The 16,309-nt window shown below is 38.5% G+C and overlaps 1 protein-coding gene across 3 annotated transcripts in view; it reads right to left on the reverse strand.

The window, feature by feature from the left end:
- LOC139629228 (RNA-binding Raly-like protein) overlaps positions 1–16,309 on the reverse strand; it is a 39,128-nt gene that overhangs the window by 7,507 nt on the left and 15,312 nt on the right. The window contains exon 1 of one of the 3 annotated variants that reach the window (XM_071491739.1): positions 9,521–10,761. The exons of the other annotated variants lie outside the window; for them this stretch is intronic. Coding sequence (XP_071347840.1) covers positions 9,521–9,557 — 37 coding nt within the window. The 5' untranslated portion in view covers positions 9,558–10,761. Of the gene's footprint in view, positions 1–9,520; positions 10,762–16,309 lie in introns of those variants that run through there. 3 annotated transcript variants of the gene reach the window in all.

The raw sequence follows: 16,309 nt of genomic DNA on the forward strand, positions 1-16,309 counted from the left end.
CGAAGCCCTTAATACTGTTCAAAAACATGAATACAGTGGTCTTCATGTTTTTGCATGCACAAAGAACACAAAGTCAGCCTTTGAAGCACGAACACATTTTCACTAGACAGACAGTAGAATCGGTACAGTCTGTTCTGTTTTGACAGGTGTGTTTTGTTGACAGCGTGTGTTATGTTTTGTATAATATAATTATATAATTTAATATAATCACTGAAGACAGGCAAACACAACGCTGCTGTGACATATACTGAACAAAATGTACCCAGGATCTGAATATTCAACAGATACACATGTAGAAATATTGTATTGTTTGATATCAGCACCCTTTTGTTACATGCACATAAACCAAAAATGTTTTACAGAAACTCCTAATTAAGCTAAAACTAAAATGTTGCCAGTGTTTATAAACAGATGCATCATGTATTTGAAAAACTTTGTTTTATAGATCAGTGTTTTACCACAAGAACTTCCTCGACGATCCGAGACAATTATATAAATTTAATAACTTGTGTTGAATTCATAAGCAGTTGTTGATTACCTGAGGAATTTCCTTTGCTAATATGTTTTGAAATGTGTGCTTGTCTATAGATAAATTTCACATTTGTGCATATTCACCAGACCTGTTGTGCACTGACTGAGAAACTCTTTCGGTTACAGTAGAAAATAACTGGATTCATTTGCTTTATTTTATGGGTCTTTCTTTTCCCAGTAATAATTTCCCAATAATTTCCACAGAGGCTTCCTGGGGGGAAAAGACTACATAAATTTATAATATTAGGGAAAATAGTAACATGTAAAATCTATTTATTAATGCACTGTGATTATCGTTGCTTTAAGTAATACGATGAGATTAGAAATATCTGAGTTGATTTAGTTATTGACCTAAATAAGCATTTTTAACACATAGTTCGGTTAGGTATGTACATTAATTATTAAGCACAAAAGTTTGGGGTTTTAATCAAAGTTGTTGCTCGTTTCTCTGTCAATACTCTATAATACCTCAAACATTTCTGAAAAGATGTCTAAGGAATTTTTTGAAAATTAATTAATAATACAATAAAGTAATATGATATGTCTGACATATATTAAAAATGAGTCAGGAAGTATAACTAAGGAGGAGGTCATATGTTAACAAAATGATATATTCATAAATTGAACGGTAAGATGGAGAATTTTGGCTATGGCTGAAACTATTAAAAAAAAAAAGTAAATTAAATGAATTATATTATTAAGCTGACAATTAAAAGTCTGAGCAGTTTCTGGTTGCAACTTGATAAATAAATAAATTTTCTTTAAATGAATGAACTTTTGATGGAAGTATTTGTTAGTTAGGCCCGTAGCAGGGAGGGCCGAGCAGAGAGACTGAAAACTTTTTAGGGATTTTAACAGCCTTGAGAAAACTGAGACAACGTGCAAAAAAGAATTTCAAGTCAATGCTGGTACAGCGTTCTTCACCCAGTAGAACAACAAAAGTAAAAATCCCCTTCAAACGCATTAGCGGACTTCTGTGACTCATCTGTACACACTTTCTGTACACATCTCATGGCTGTTCTTAAGACTGACAGCCACTTCTACCTGCCAAGAGCCCTTGTGCGTTAATCCGGGCTGGTATCACTGGTTTAGTCTGTCAGCTTGTCGTCACTGCTGGTGCTCAAACTCAGCTCAATCAGCCTTGAGTGCTGCTCAAGGTCATACACAAAAACACAAACAAATATCAAACACCGCCTTCGCACACGCGCGCAGGTTCGCACTGACAAAAGCAGGAGAGATCCCTGCGTGGGGGATGAGTCACCCGTTCACAGCTTCAAAAACGCTGCACAGACAAAACATCAGCTTTGCATCAACTGCCCTGGGGACCACACTGTGGCAAATGTCATGACAGGAGCTGAAATCGAGTCTGTTTGCTGAAGGCGCTGCAGTGGTTGATACTGAAATCCCGAGCAGCGATGTTAATGCGCTGAGCTTGATTTGAGAAAAAAAAAGAAAAAAAAAAAGAGGAATATCTCAGACAACAGTAAACAAGATCTCTGTTCTTCTTTGTTTCTGTTTTCACACCTCTGGCTCTCTCTCACTCTCTCACTCTCTCTCGCACACACACACACACACACACACACACTCCAGCAGCTGCATCTTCCATCACATTGTCTGCAGATCACCCACGGTGCGATGTTTAAAGCCCACTCTTTCTCTCCCTCTCCCTTTCTCTTTTTTCCCTCTTTTCCCTCCTCACTCTCCCTAATGGACTAATGGACTGGGGATGTATCAGTGGGTCTCAGGTGCAGGGGGACCACTGTTTCATTATCATTAGGCTCCAGGAAGATGTGAGGAATGGTTCACATAGTAAAGTCTGCTCTCCTCTGGTCCCCTGCTAGGGTCATTAAAGAGAGAGCAGAGCAGTAAAAAGCAGAGTAAAATGAACACTGCCACCTCACAACACCCCCAACCCTCGGCAGCCCCCGACAGACACACACCGAGCATCTGATTAATTACAGTCATTATACTAATCATATACAAAAATGTGTGTGTGTGTGTGTGTGAGAGTTGTTTGAGTGTGTACTCATAAAAAAGTTGAGGCTGGAGATAGAGGAGAAAGAGATTGTGTTGCTAAGCAATAGCCACTTAGGACTTGATTGATACTGTAAACTGAATGCAGCATTGCACTGAGAGGGAATATAAAAAGCGACTTTATGTTGAAGCCATTATGAGCGGGATGGCCACAGCAGAATAACATCGAGACAAATTCACACGCTAGATTAAAGTCAGGCATAGATAGTGTAAAAGTATTGGCCGTCCTCTCAGTTCCTGAGAGGCTGTTCTTATTCAGCGCTGGTTAAAATGTTATAGCTGCAGAGGAATATGCTGCTTATGAGTCAATGTTGTCAAAGTGCATTTGAAGGAGGCATTTAACACCTGACTACCCAGTGCCAATAAGGTAAACATTTTTATTGGCTCCAGCTCCATATTCCAGTTTATGTATAAGAATATGAAACAAGTATAGGTTAATAAAGAAATATTACTTCATATGCGCTTCAGTGGAAACAATCATATTGACAAAAATGAAACACTCTCCAATACAGCCAGCGATTTACGGTGTAATTTAGTTGTATGAATTAGGTACCAATAAAATATTTACTGGTTCCTACTGTTACTTGAATGTCGGTACAGTGGAGGAAAACAAGACTATGTGGATAAGGGAGAAACAAATGGGAATTTTAGAGAAAGGGAGAAATAACTTAAACTATACTGGGTATCTTTGGGGAGGTGTTAACAAGCTGGTACTTATTGTGTAATTAAAGGATAAAAAGCCACACATCCTTCCTGTGTAATACAGAATAGAAGTTGTTTATTGTTGTAAACAAAGATTATGATGATGACTATAGGAGAGTACATGATTAAAAGATTGGAGCTCAAATTTTATAGATGTGCCATCAGCACCTGCTCTGGGAATTTATTCATAAAAAAATGTCTATATCTACTTTATTGGTAGGTTGTAGGCAGCGTATTTTCCAGTGCCCCAGAGGTATCCAGTATTTACAAAAATGATTTATCCTATTTTCTGAAAATCCCCAATTGTTATTCCCTTGTTCCGCACAGTACCAGCAGGAACCATGGAGTATTTTTATTACCTGATTCATACAGTGAAATTAGACTGTGAATCACAGGCTGATGCCCAAATTACAAGCAAAATAAGTTAATTAAAATAAAAAGAGAAGAAAGAGAAAGAAATAAAACACAAACAAGGTAACTAATTTTAATTTATAAACCTTAATATTACTCCTAAATAGAAATCCTGGTTGATTTGGCAACATCTGTGGTTTACGGTGGTGACAGAAAATGCATTTTAGTAGTAAAAGTCTTTTTACTTTACAACTACTTCAAGTAGCACACAGCCTTTGAGTGGCTACTTGGTCACAACATGGAAACAGCAACTTATGAATCTGTTTACAGCTATAATGGGCTGAGAAGATCCATTCGTCCAACACCGACTTTTTTCCTAAGAAAGGTGGATTCCACCAGTAACATAAAAATGCTACAAATACATTAAATGGCTATTGCCTTAAAAAGTATCAGACATGGGGTTTTTAATGTCGTATAATGAAAATCTTAAAGTTGTATTAGTTCATGTACTTGTTAGCAAACAATATAGTATACAATAAGTTCATTATTTACACACTTTTAGCTCTGTTTGGTCTCCACCAACTCCTGAGGGAAATATCTGGCTCTTTAGCTGCTCATGCTCCACTATGTTCACCAGCTAGTCACTCACTTTGTCTGTGTTCTGTTTGATGCTGAGCAGGTAGTGTACAGCAGGTTTTTTGGAGCTTTTTCACTGAAAAAAAGCTGCCTGGAGTACTGTGGAAAAGTGTTGGTGAGAAGAAAGTTTGTCGGCCAGAAAACCACGAGCAAAACACTGAAATACTTTACAGAGCTCTGAAGGGAACTGCAGACTCAGGTGATAATTCTCTGTGGGTTTATCATTAAAAGAAAACTCTTTCACATAACATTGAAGACATTTAATCCATTGCTAATATAACAATATTGATTAATGAAGCCTGAAGGATTGTAAGGATTCCAATATTAATAAGGTTAGGTTTAAAGTTTTCTATTTCGATCAGTAAGTAAAACTTTATAGAGTTTTCTTTCTTTCCAAAACCTGGGTTTTGCTTCAGAGATACAAAAAATGATAAAAAAAAAAAAAAAAGCATTTTAGTAAATATTCACATCGAAGTCAAAGAAAAAGAGGTCGAAAAATATCAATAACTTGGCGCAAGGAAACATAAATAAAAACCCTTTTAAGAAAAATATAGGTCTTGAAATGAGATTTACAGAGAACGTAATTGCTATATCATGATATATATCGACACCAGAGAAATACTTTTTATTCATATTGTGAAATTAATTTCAGCCATTTCTTCCAGCCCCAAGCAACAGACAACAAAACCTTCTCACAGTTTTTTCGGGTTTATTCTTGCATAGCCTAGAGCAGCTTTAAAATCACAGTCTCAGAGGTCAAAGGAGAGTTTTTCCGCTGTCTCTCCTCTTCTATGTACAAGATGAAGGCATCAATCGCAGACTCTGCCAGACCCCGTTTCATTTTAACTGAGCATCTCTGACAGCAAGGATGTAGCTGAGCTCAATAACAGTTTTATCCATACACACTGCAACAATACAATCATCACCACCTCGGGGCCCTCTCAGTTTATCTTCATTCATATTAATGAAGCTCTGCTAAATTACCTGTGAGTGTGTTGCTGTGCTACTGCATGTGTGTGTCTATTTTAGTTAGATACAAACTCTTCAGCTCAGCCTGCCCTCGAGCTCCTCGTCTCCAGTGGCGTGGAGTCATTATGGCCATACTGGGCAATGAGAGTCATGGCACACACACACACAAACACACACATGAACTTGAATTATAGTCCACTGTGATGAGCTTGATATGAAAAGGAAGAAGCAGCTAAATAAGTGTATAGACCTTGTGCTGCTTCTATTTAGCCATGCACAAGCTGAGTGATGGTGTATTAGCAAGTTTCCTCTTGACTGGGGTCATTCTCATAGCTAACAATACATTGGAAAAGACTTTACAAAGCAACTGGGCCTTTTAACCCTGTCTTCCTTGATTTATGCCTCTTAGGGAAACGTGTAATGTGAATAATTGGGAGGTAAGTGGTTGTACATTTCCTCCCTGAACTAATGCCTACACATAATCTTTTGGCAGAGCAAACCGTCACTTCTGGCACATAACAAACCCCATCTCTGCTGCTGCATGCATCCCCTGAGCAGGTGAGCGATATTTGATTAAGAGATCATCCGGGCACCTGTGTGAATACAAATGTGGGACTAAGAGACATCCTGCATGACAGCGGCCGCAAATTCAATCTACGCCGTGTGCTTTCACCCTGTAAATCTGACAGGGAAGACTTGAATAATCTCTGATCTTGGCTCAAGGGCACAGGCGGCTTCCTGTTTTTATTACACCCGAGAGTGAGTTTTCCTCAAGCAGGGCAGGGTGAGTGACAGGTCGAGAAAGCACACACTGCAAATGTGTGTCTGGGTATATGCAAGCATGCACTGGTGTGTGTACACTCATTATCTTGAGGTCAGCATTATCTTGATTAGTCACATTGTAAATCCACCTCGTAACAATGAATTTGCAGATTTATGTACAGTAATTATGGAAAGTCAATCAAGCTTTTTTTATTTAAGGGCAAAACTAGGGGACGTTTGAAAAAAAGAATTATTCTTACAAATGAAAACTTCAACGTATAAGCAGTAAAATATGGCCCGGTCTGAAGCCAGTTTCCAAAGGGAAGCTTTAACTATGACAAGGAATAAAGTCATAGTCAGACTTTTCCATCGATTTCTAAATTCATTCTTTGGACAAACTCCTATGTTTGGCGTCTTATTCTCAAACTACTAACCAACAACAACTAACTGAGAAACCCCATCATAATGCTCAGCTCCGTTCACTCAACAGTCAACAGCATAAAATTCAACATTAGCATAAAATCTCTGCGCAGTGCAGACCTGTTCTGCTGCGGCTTCTTAATGAGGCAGAGCTCAGTATTTCTGCTGACTCTGACAGTTTTCATGGACAAACAAAACGACTGACGATGTCCTCATAACAGATTAACCGCGTTCTCGGAAAACTCTTTTCCTTCTCATTGGACGCTGGATAACTTAAGTGAAGCTCACATTATGACACTATGAGCCATGCTTTACACTTGTTTACACGCCATTTGATGCAACCGAGCAGCAGGTATCACTGTTTGTTACCATGGAAACACAGTTAGCCCAGTGTCAATGTCATACATTCAGGATGAAGTTCTGCTGCTATGACCCCTGTGTACAAACCAACCAATCCCCATTGGAATACACTGGCTGGGACAGCATGTCGTAAACGCCATTTTGATGAAGTTTCAGACACAAACCAAAATTGATGAAAGTGAAAAACTGCAAAGCTGGAAAAATTGTGATGTGCATTTCTTACTATTACTTGACATTTTATTGACCAAACAATAATTAATTAACATCAAGAAACTAAATGGCAGAAAAACCAATGATGAAAATAATTGTTGAGATATTTAGAAGTCACATATCAAATTGAACCAATATCTTCTCAATACAACGTAATGGTTCAGTCTTACCAGTAAGGATGTAAATGGTGATTTGGTTTTCTACATTTGATAAGGTGTGATAAGTGATATTTGAAGTTAAGGTTTTCACTAGTCCAATATGAAGTGCAGATATTTTTAATGTGAATAATGTAAATCTTAGATACTGTAGGTAAAAACCATTTAACATATACACAGGGAGCAGACTATCACCCTGCGAGCCTCCAGACATCACTGACAGCTATTCAAATTACTGTGTCAACTCTCTCTGAGCTACATGCCCTGATCTAAAATCTATCATGTCCCGACTGATTCCAATCAGGATGAGCAGCTCGAGGCATTAACAGTTTTTGTTTTGGCTGGGACTTGGATTAATTACTTGACGGCCTGTCCCTCCTTAATGAATTCTTTGTACTTTGCTCTTTGGCAGCGCGCACATTTTGGCAGCTCATCCCCAAGCTCCTGAGCATCTGATAAAACTATTTTCATTAGACCTGCTGAGCTATGGTTCATTAAGGAGAACGTGATGTGGGATTGCTAAATTTTCAGGTCGGCTGGAGTCAGCGTATCGCACAGGGAATACAACTATTAGTAGGTGAACGTTCCTAAATCCAAAGACACAAACCAGCAGTACAGACAGTAAAATTTTGAACCAAATTTTTGGTTCATGTTGACTTTTGCATTAAATCATAATGAGCATATTGCCGTAGCCTGAGGTAAAGATGATTTTGTCTTTCATCTCTCCTGCATTTTTCCTCCTTTTTCTGTTTTGGTATCTTTTCTTATGATGTAAGTTTTTGGTTCTTAAGTGCAACGCTTTGAAGCATTTTAACCCCTGAAGCTGGTCCATCACTTCCACCTAACCGCACGCCTGTTAATCTGTGCAAGCAGCTGGAAAACAAACTGACAGCTGCCACCTGCTCAAAACTACTTGTACATCTGCCTCCTCTGAGCGGCATCCATGGCGGGGAGTTACAACTGGAAACCGTCGCAACCCATATCACACATCTGGCCTGTGTTTCACCTCATTGGCCGCAGACTCTTTTGTGTAGACCTGAAACAGTGGCCGATTAGTCATTTAGTCGATATACAGAAAACAAATATGCAAATATTTAGATATTTGACAAATCATTTAAATCTGTGGTTCTAAACCTTTGGGTCTTGACCCCAGAAAAAGGTCACACAGTTAAACCTAACAAGTCATGAGTGGATGAACAGGACAGGAAAGCGGCGGTTTTTATCTATTTCATTAACATTATAAATTATTAATTTACCCAGAGATGCCAACCATGCATAAAAATCTTTCCACCAGCACTGTGCTTCACAGGTGCACACACACACACACACACACACACACACACACACACACACACACAGACACACACACACTGACACATCACACCTGGAGCAACCACGTGCAACCAGCAACTGAGCAGCTCATGATGGGAATACAGCACCTTGCTCACAGGTACCTACCTCTGCAATGATTTCTGAATACATAACTTTTCCACTCTGAAGACCACCACGCCAGTTTTTAAATAAGTACAGTCACTATATAGATTAAAATAATGATCAGCCCTTCAGGCAGCACCCTCCTGCTTGTGATCAAGTCACAAAGGAAAATGAGTCTTTCACACACTTCCTGTTGAAAAGGATGTTATCTGAATTCATAAATTATGATCCTCTTCGCCTGGCATGTTAATGAGTATCCTGTATGATTTTCAGGGCTTCATCTGTAATTTTCATTATTGATTACTCTACCAATCCATAATATGTCACAAAAATAGAGAAAAATATCCATTTTAATCCACCACAGCCCAGGGAGATGTATACGAATGTCTTGTTTTTGGTCAACCCGAGAGAACAAACAAATATTTTTGCCATTTTTGGTGGAAAAATAACTAAAATGATTAATCAATCATCCAAAAAGTTGACAGCTCTGTTGGTTTGCCTCATTACCCATAACACTACAACGCAGTAGGCTAGTTCTCAATGCATTTTAAGGAAAAACAAGGGTTACTTTTCTTTCCTAGAAATTTCCAATTTGCATGCAATTGCTGACACATACTGAGCAACAGAAAAGGAAGCACAGTGAGCGCAGCACTGGGGACAAAGACTTCAGTCAAATGACAGACAACAGAAAAGCACCAGCACTGCAAGTAGGAGCATGTATGTCAACAATCATCAGCGAGTTTCTCGGTAAATTGGGAATCTAAGCTCAATTAAGAAAATAAAAAAAATGTGTTAAAGCTGGCTCATATAATTTTGAATTATTTCCTCAACCTCAAAACGCCTTAGAAATAACTGTCAGGGTTAACAGTATCTAAGCCAATTGTCAGATGCGGTTGCATTAACTTTGGCGACATAAACTCTTCTGTCTTCCAGTGACTGACGCCTCAAATACTCACATCTCTGGTTGCGACGCCTGCCTTTGTACATGGTCATGCCGAGCGGGAAGAGACGGGAGATGCCGACTTTGCTTCCTTTTCTCTCACTCTGTTTCCTCCTTCCCAAAACTAGACGGACTGCCGGTGGATCTCCAGCTCCAGACTAACAGCCGAGCAGCCTCAGACCGTACCATTTGTCAAACTATTCCAGGGGGAACTCTCGCCTCGGATATTCCACTCGGCTCCAGCAGCAGGAGCACAAGTTGAACCAACAATCTCCATTTCCCCCGTCTGTGTCGCACAGATTAGTCCAAGAGAAATGACAAGATTATGATTCTTTATGGATGACAGCAAAAAAAAAAAAAAAAAAAAAAACAACTGTCTGACTTCCAAAAAGTCTCCTTACATGCTCCATAATGTCAAGGAAAATATGAGTCCCATTTTCTTTTAGAATATTTTGTATTACAAGCTGTGCACAGGGCCGTAGCCAGTATTTTAGTGTCCATGTCCCCTCATAGGCAGGTGGAGGGGAGGGGGAACTCCTAAATGTTTTAATAATTCACAATCTTCCTGTTAGATTTGTTCAGTTCCCTATTCATGTAGATTTTCTTTTGCCTGTGTGTAGGCAAATAAAAACTGGTGAAGAAATTCATACAGTGTCAAACACTTAATTACTGGCCTAAAAGAGGTCAAATTTAAGAGTATAAAGTTTAAAATACAGGAATCTGCCAGTGAAATACCCATCATATGTATGGCTGCAACTAACTTGTTTGCATAATCAAGATCCTGAAGATTGTCGCAGATCATGTTATAGGAATAATTCATTGACTCATAATTCCTACTCTAATTATCAAATGTAAAATTTCCAGTAAAGGTACAGCGCACATGACTACAGTGTCCACAATACTACCATTTTTCTGTTTCTTTTTCTTTTTTACTTTTTTTTTTACTTTTAAAATTAGCATTTCGCTATAAACACTGAATACAATGGGTCTGGTGCTTGGGCGTAATTGTATGTTGCAGTACCAATGCTATTGTTATGTCCCTGTCACTAAAGTAAACTAAATTAAACTAAACTAAACAGGAGTGGTTGTACATTTACTATATGTGCAATGTGTTTGAAAATGCCTTAAAGCTGTGCCTACCCTATACATTAAAATTGGCGCTAACGTCATAAATGTCATAACTATATTTATATGTGTTAATATTCGTACATACTTTATAAAAACGTATTTACTGTGACAATGACTTAGAGTAGTATATATACAGATATATATACAGGTTTTCAGCTCAGCGCCATGAGCTGTAAACACGACATTAACATGAAACTTACAGCGCTGATATTGCAAAAATCTTAGCAAACACTTACCCATGTACACACCCAGCAGTTACAGAGCAACTTTAGCGATTTTATATACAGTCTATGGTTTATACTGAGTCACATGACCTCCCACTTGAGTGCTTTGACTTTCCTTTTGTCTCTGTTTGGCTCTCCCTCCACTCCTGAGGGGTATAAGTGCTCCACTATGTTAGCTAGTAGCAGCTAGTCTCTTACTTTGTCTGTCTGCTGTTTGGTGAAAATTAACAAACTTCATCGAGAGTGTCATAAGTCAATGTCTCTCATTTGATACTCAAGGTTTGTCTCAGAAAATGTACTCTGCTTTTTCTTCCATTTCACCCTGCAGAAAAAATCCGGTTTTAACTCACTTGTCCAACAACATGATTTCATCCATTGCAACAGCAAATCAGCTTCCTATTGCCACTGTCTGCCACCATTCAGCTCTCTGTTTCTTTCTTCTTTTTTAAATTTAATTTAAAGTGGATAGGCTGTGGACTTAAGAGACAGATTGAAAAAGCAGAGCGCCTGGGGCGGGGGTGGGGGGGTGGGTTGGGGGGGGGGCAGCCTACTGATTCCCCAGCTGTTGCAGCATTTGGGCTCTGTTATAGATGAAGCCTTGTAATTGTAACATCTAATTACACTGACAAGGGGTTTGCAGCTGTCTTGCGCGCCGCATGAAGTCTTAATCGTCCTCCAGTTTCTCGGTAAGAAAAGACACGACACTAAAATCTCATGAAAGATAGAGGCTGAGAATTAAGCATTCATGGCTTCAAGGCTAGTCACTTGAAATTAAGTGCCTCAACTATTGTCTCATTTTGACATCTTTGGAAAGTATTAAAATTATGTCTCTTATTGTTTGACACGAGAAGTGAGAAATGGTGCAACACAAACACTAAAAGATTCTCTTTGTGCTTGTGCTTTGGGTCTTTATTCAAGAAGGTTATTCCAGGTTGACTCCTCACCTTAACCACCACTATGAGTGGCAGCAGAAATATTGTCCTATCTTAAAACAAGGCATGCCTTGTGTCATCAGTTTACAACTTTCCGCAGAGTGCTGCAGAAAACACAAACACACGTTCAGAAAAAATGTCACTATTCATGGCATAGAATGACTCATAAATGTAAAAATATGATTGCATATTCTGCAGGCGGTCCCCACATGAGTTTGAATACAGAGGATGCAAATGAATCATACATGCTGAGGGACAGTGTGTCCCAGATTTGATGTTGTCGCCCTCACTGCTATTCTCTCAGCACCATCTAGTGTTCATGCAGGTGGAAAATTCATGAATGCATAAGCAAAGAGGTAAAAAAAAAAAGTTATATTTCAGCTATGGTTTTAATATATTGAAGAATAATTGAATTCTAAAAATAGCTTTTAATCAACTATGTGTTGTAATTGTAACTTACTATTGTTTCATTCTTACTCTCTTGTTTTAATCCTGTGAAGCACTTTATTAACTTTGTGGCTCTCAAAGTGGGGTTCAGGGACCCCCAGGGGTCTTGAGAGGGTTCCTGGGGGTCCATGGCAAAAAGGGGAATAATCTATTTTCACTATAATTCCATCCATAAGTAACACAATGACAGAATGTAAGACTATTTTGGTCATGAATTTCAAACACTTTCTGTAATAAAACATCTAAAAGTGAAAATCTTATCAGATGGGGGACCCTGGGACAAAGTCCTATCAAATGGGGGTCCATGGTCCAATTTGTGTCACTCTAGGGGTTCTTGACGTGAAATGGTTTGAGAACCACTGTTTTAAAGAGTGCTGCACAAATACATGCAGCTAAAGCAGTCTCTGAGAGATGGTTTTGTGTTGTCATTTTTAGATTGGGGTTTTGAAAAGTAGATCTGCAAACAAATGGTTCACTGTGACATGAAAGTGTCTGAGCACTTTTCGAAACTTAACACCAAGAATTTATCAGAGAACATTTCAGCTTTATCTGCCTTATATCAGGAATGAATACCTTGGATTTATTATTGCAATCTGCAGTAAGTATTTCAACCACAGAGAGGCACTCAAAGACCAAACCAGGCAGCATCCACACATGAAAGCTCTTGCACATTATGAACTTGAGATAATGGCAAAGCAGATATGATCAAACCAAGCAGGTTTAAAAAATGAACCTTAAAATATCAATACATCTATGTCCAGATTTTATCCACAAATGCAGAAAGGAGGAGGAGAAATGCTGAGTTGGCGGAACGGGGACGAAACGTGCTCTTCATCACCAGCACATGTCTTCTTCAGGATCTAAGTAGCTGCTGTCCTAGGCCAACCACCAGTGTGACTGAATGTCTTTTTTCATTTGCATGAACTACTTAAAGTCATTGTGTCTGCAACTCAGTCATGTCCAAAGGAATTAAATTGAGTAAAGTAATCGCTGGAGCTTCAGTATCTCACAGCTATTAAATCTGCTGAAGCGTGCTCGCTGCGTATGCAGGCCATTGCAGGTTTGAATATGACCTCACGACCCGCCTGTCACACGTCATACCTTAACACAATCATCCTTCAGGTTGCTTCTCACTGTGTGGATTTCAATAAAAGAGGGATGTGTTCAGGAAGATATCAAGAATTCATATCTCGTGCTGACTGCTTCTGCCTCTGGCAAAAGAGTTCCACAGTCTAATCAAATATAAAGTTCATGTTTAAAAGATTAGACGTAAGGGTTAAATTTCACAGGGGCAGCAGAATAAAAGCAGGAAAGATAATTTCCAAAGCAGAAGCATTACTGTAGGCACCTATAGTATACCTCTGACATTTACAGTGTATTGTTAATATACTGAATTCATTATGTGGCTGCATGTGTCCACAGATGCCAAGTGTTTAAAGGGACACTATAAAGATCAGACTGTGATGCTGTGAAGCTGCAATATGCCATGTTATGCAAAGGAATACCTCATTTTGGTTACTGTATGAAACAATGCTCTATATGATTTTAGCTTTCACTGCCTTTGTTCAGGAGACACATGTTTACCTGAGATCTTCTCAGCTAGACGCCCCTTAATAGAACATTCCTTTCTCTAGGGAAAACCGCAACCGCGTAGCTGTTGTGTTTTTAGGATATGTAACTGTGTTGTGGTTTGGCAGTGTGCATAACAATGAGAGGATGGATGTACAAAAGTGGATGCAATGATGCAGACAGGACAAAACAGATGTGACGTGAATATGTGTTGACAGCAGTGTGAATATTTCTATGGTGTGTTTTATAAATGTGATTAGTTTTTCTTCTTCGCAATTTGGTCGTATGAATGAACAGCTTTGATGTCACACAGCTTTTTTTCCAGTGGTCCAACTCCAACTCTAATTTCTGGCTGTCATTTATAACTAAGCACTTTGTTTACATTGGGGTAAAGACCTTTAATGCTACTTTGAAAACTGACAGTTTAAGGATTAGTTCTATGTTGTGAGAAATATGCTTTTCTTTTAAAGACATCGGTAAACAGCTAGCCCAGTTCTCTCCAAAGTCTAAATCTGGCCCAGGCACCTTTAAAGCTTACTAACTAACATGTTACATCAGTTTTTTTTTTCTTTTTTAACACAAACAGAAATGCCAAAACAATAAGTTGTAGTTTTAAGAGAAAGGGCTTTGTAATTAGGATGTAAACATAAGAGTGGCATTGATTTTCTTATCTAACTCCTTGCAAAAAAAGCAACTATTCCTTTAATGAGTAATTCTAATTTATTACAACATGGCTCTTGTTCTAATAATCTTGGCCACTGTTACCATTGCTTATGATAACATCATACTCATCGAAGTAAATACTGATTTCTGGAAGCAAAGCAACAAATACCAAAGTCTGACAGGTAAAACGACCAGCAGTCCGAGCCGCCGATGGGTTGTAATCAAAGGTCATCTACTACTGTCTCACTTTGACATCTTTGGAGAAAAATTAAAAAGACATTTTGTTGCCAGAAGAGACAGAAAATGTTACACCCGAAACACAAAAACAATCTCTACATGCTGTTGCTTTTGAGTGTTATTGATGAAGGTTATTCCAGGTTCATCCACCTCTTCCTCCTCACAAGGTTTTAAAAAAGCCAACAGGTCAACTAGATTTTCTAAACCACTTTTTTCCGAGGGGGATCCTAAAGTTAGCACGCCTGAAATGTGAGCAGTAATCCTTCATTGAACAGGAAAATTAAGTGAGCAAAACGACAGCAAAAACTGTGGATCAAAATTGAACCAGATTGGGTCTCTGACTTCTTATATTTTTGCCTGCTTTACTAATGTTGCCAGGTTCCCAGGTCTCAGCAATTAGCTCTGTGAGTACTAAGTTGTTATTACCAATAGAAATCATTGCCAAAACCACCAAAATAACGCCCGTTGGGTCTGGCCAGTCACTCGAGTTTATTCATTTTCAGTCATAAAATTCTACACTAATACAGTAAGAGTTCTTGAGTCATGTAATTATGCAGCAAATCACTGTGAACACAACTCATCCTTGCAGTTTTAGCACTGCCATATGTAATTTCACAGCCAAAAACGCATGAAACTGGGCAAACGCAGGGTGGAATTACAGATGTGACCCTGCAGCACTCTTATTCATATTTAATGAGAAAGCAGGGCTTGGGGAGGACTTTTATTTTCTATGGAGGAGGCTGTGAACTAATCAATAAGTAATATAAGGAAGATTTACAGGGATCCACTGAACATCCATGAGGACTGAGTTTTGAATGTTTTCTCTTTGTTGCTGTCTGTCTGTCGGCCCACTTTCTCCTCGTCTCTTCAGTCTTATCTTTATGTTCAGGCTTGCCTCATGTCCTCGCTGCAGCCTGACTGTGTTTAACTACTAAAAATGAATTCTCTATCTTAGCGTCTTCACTCTGGATACACCTCTCCATTTCAGAATTATTTAAGGTTTTACTTATCAGACTTAAGATTGCCAACAAGATATGTTACAGAGGTTTTGACCAAAAAACCATACAAACCAGATAAAGATTAACTTCAGGTCTCTAGGCAATTTTGATTCATAATAAGAGTCCAGCTATTCAACTTCAAGAGCTAAGAATAACATGCTTGAAGGTCTCAGGCTGACTCCATATCAGATTTACACTTAAACCTCATTTAATATTGATTTTTATGAAATGATCTTTTATTATTGGTATTGATCCCTGTTTTATTCCTCTTGCCTTATTATTATATGTATTTCTTGTTTAGTTTTTATTGCTTTTGCAGTAAATTTTATGTTTATATACAGTGCTTTGTTTGGTAATGAGGTTTTATTATTGCAGTGATCATGTCATACTTTCAATCTACCTGTCCTTAAATGTTTGAGGTGGTCAAGGTGGAGCTAATTTGAAGTACTTTATTACCTATATATGTAATATACACACACACACACACACACACACAGATATATATATAAATATATATATATGTCTCTATATATATATAGTGGTAGTTCAGTGGAGTGGAGTTGTGCAGTGGAGTGGAGCAGAAGTATCAAGTGGTGCTTGAGTAAAT

This window comes from Trachinotus anak, unplaced genomic scaffold (genome assembly GCF_046630095.1).
Source record: "Trachinotus anak isolate AG129_WGS33_773 ecotype Australia unplaced genomic scaffold, CSIRO_AGI_Tana_v1 ptg000012l, whole genome shotgun sequence".
Lineage (NCBI taxonomy): Eukaryota > Metazoa > Chordata > Actinopteri > Carangiformes > Carangidae > Trachinotus > Trachinotus anak.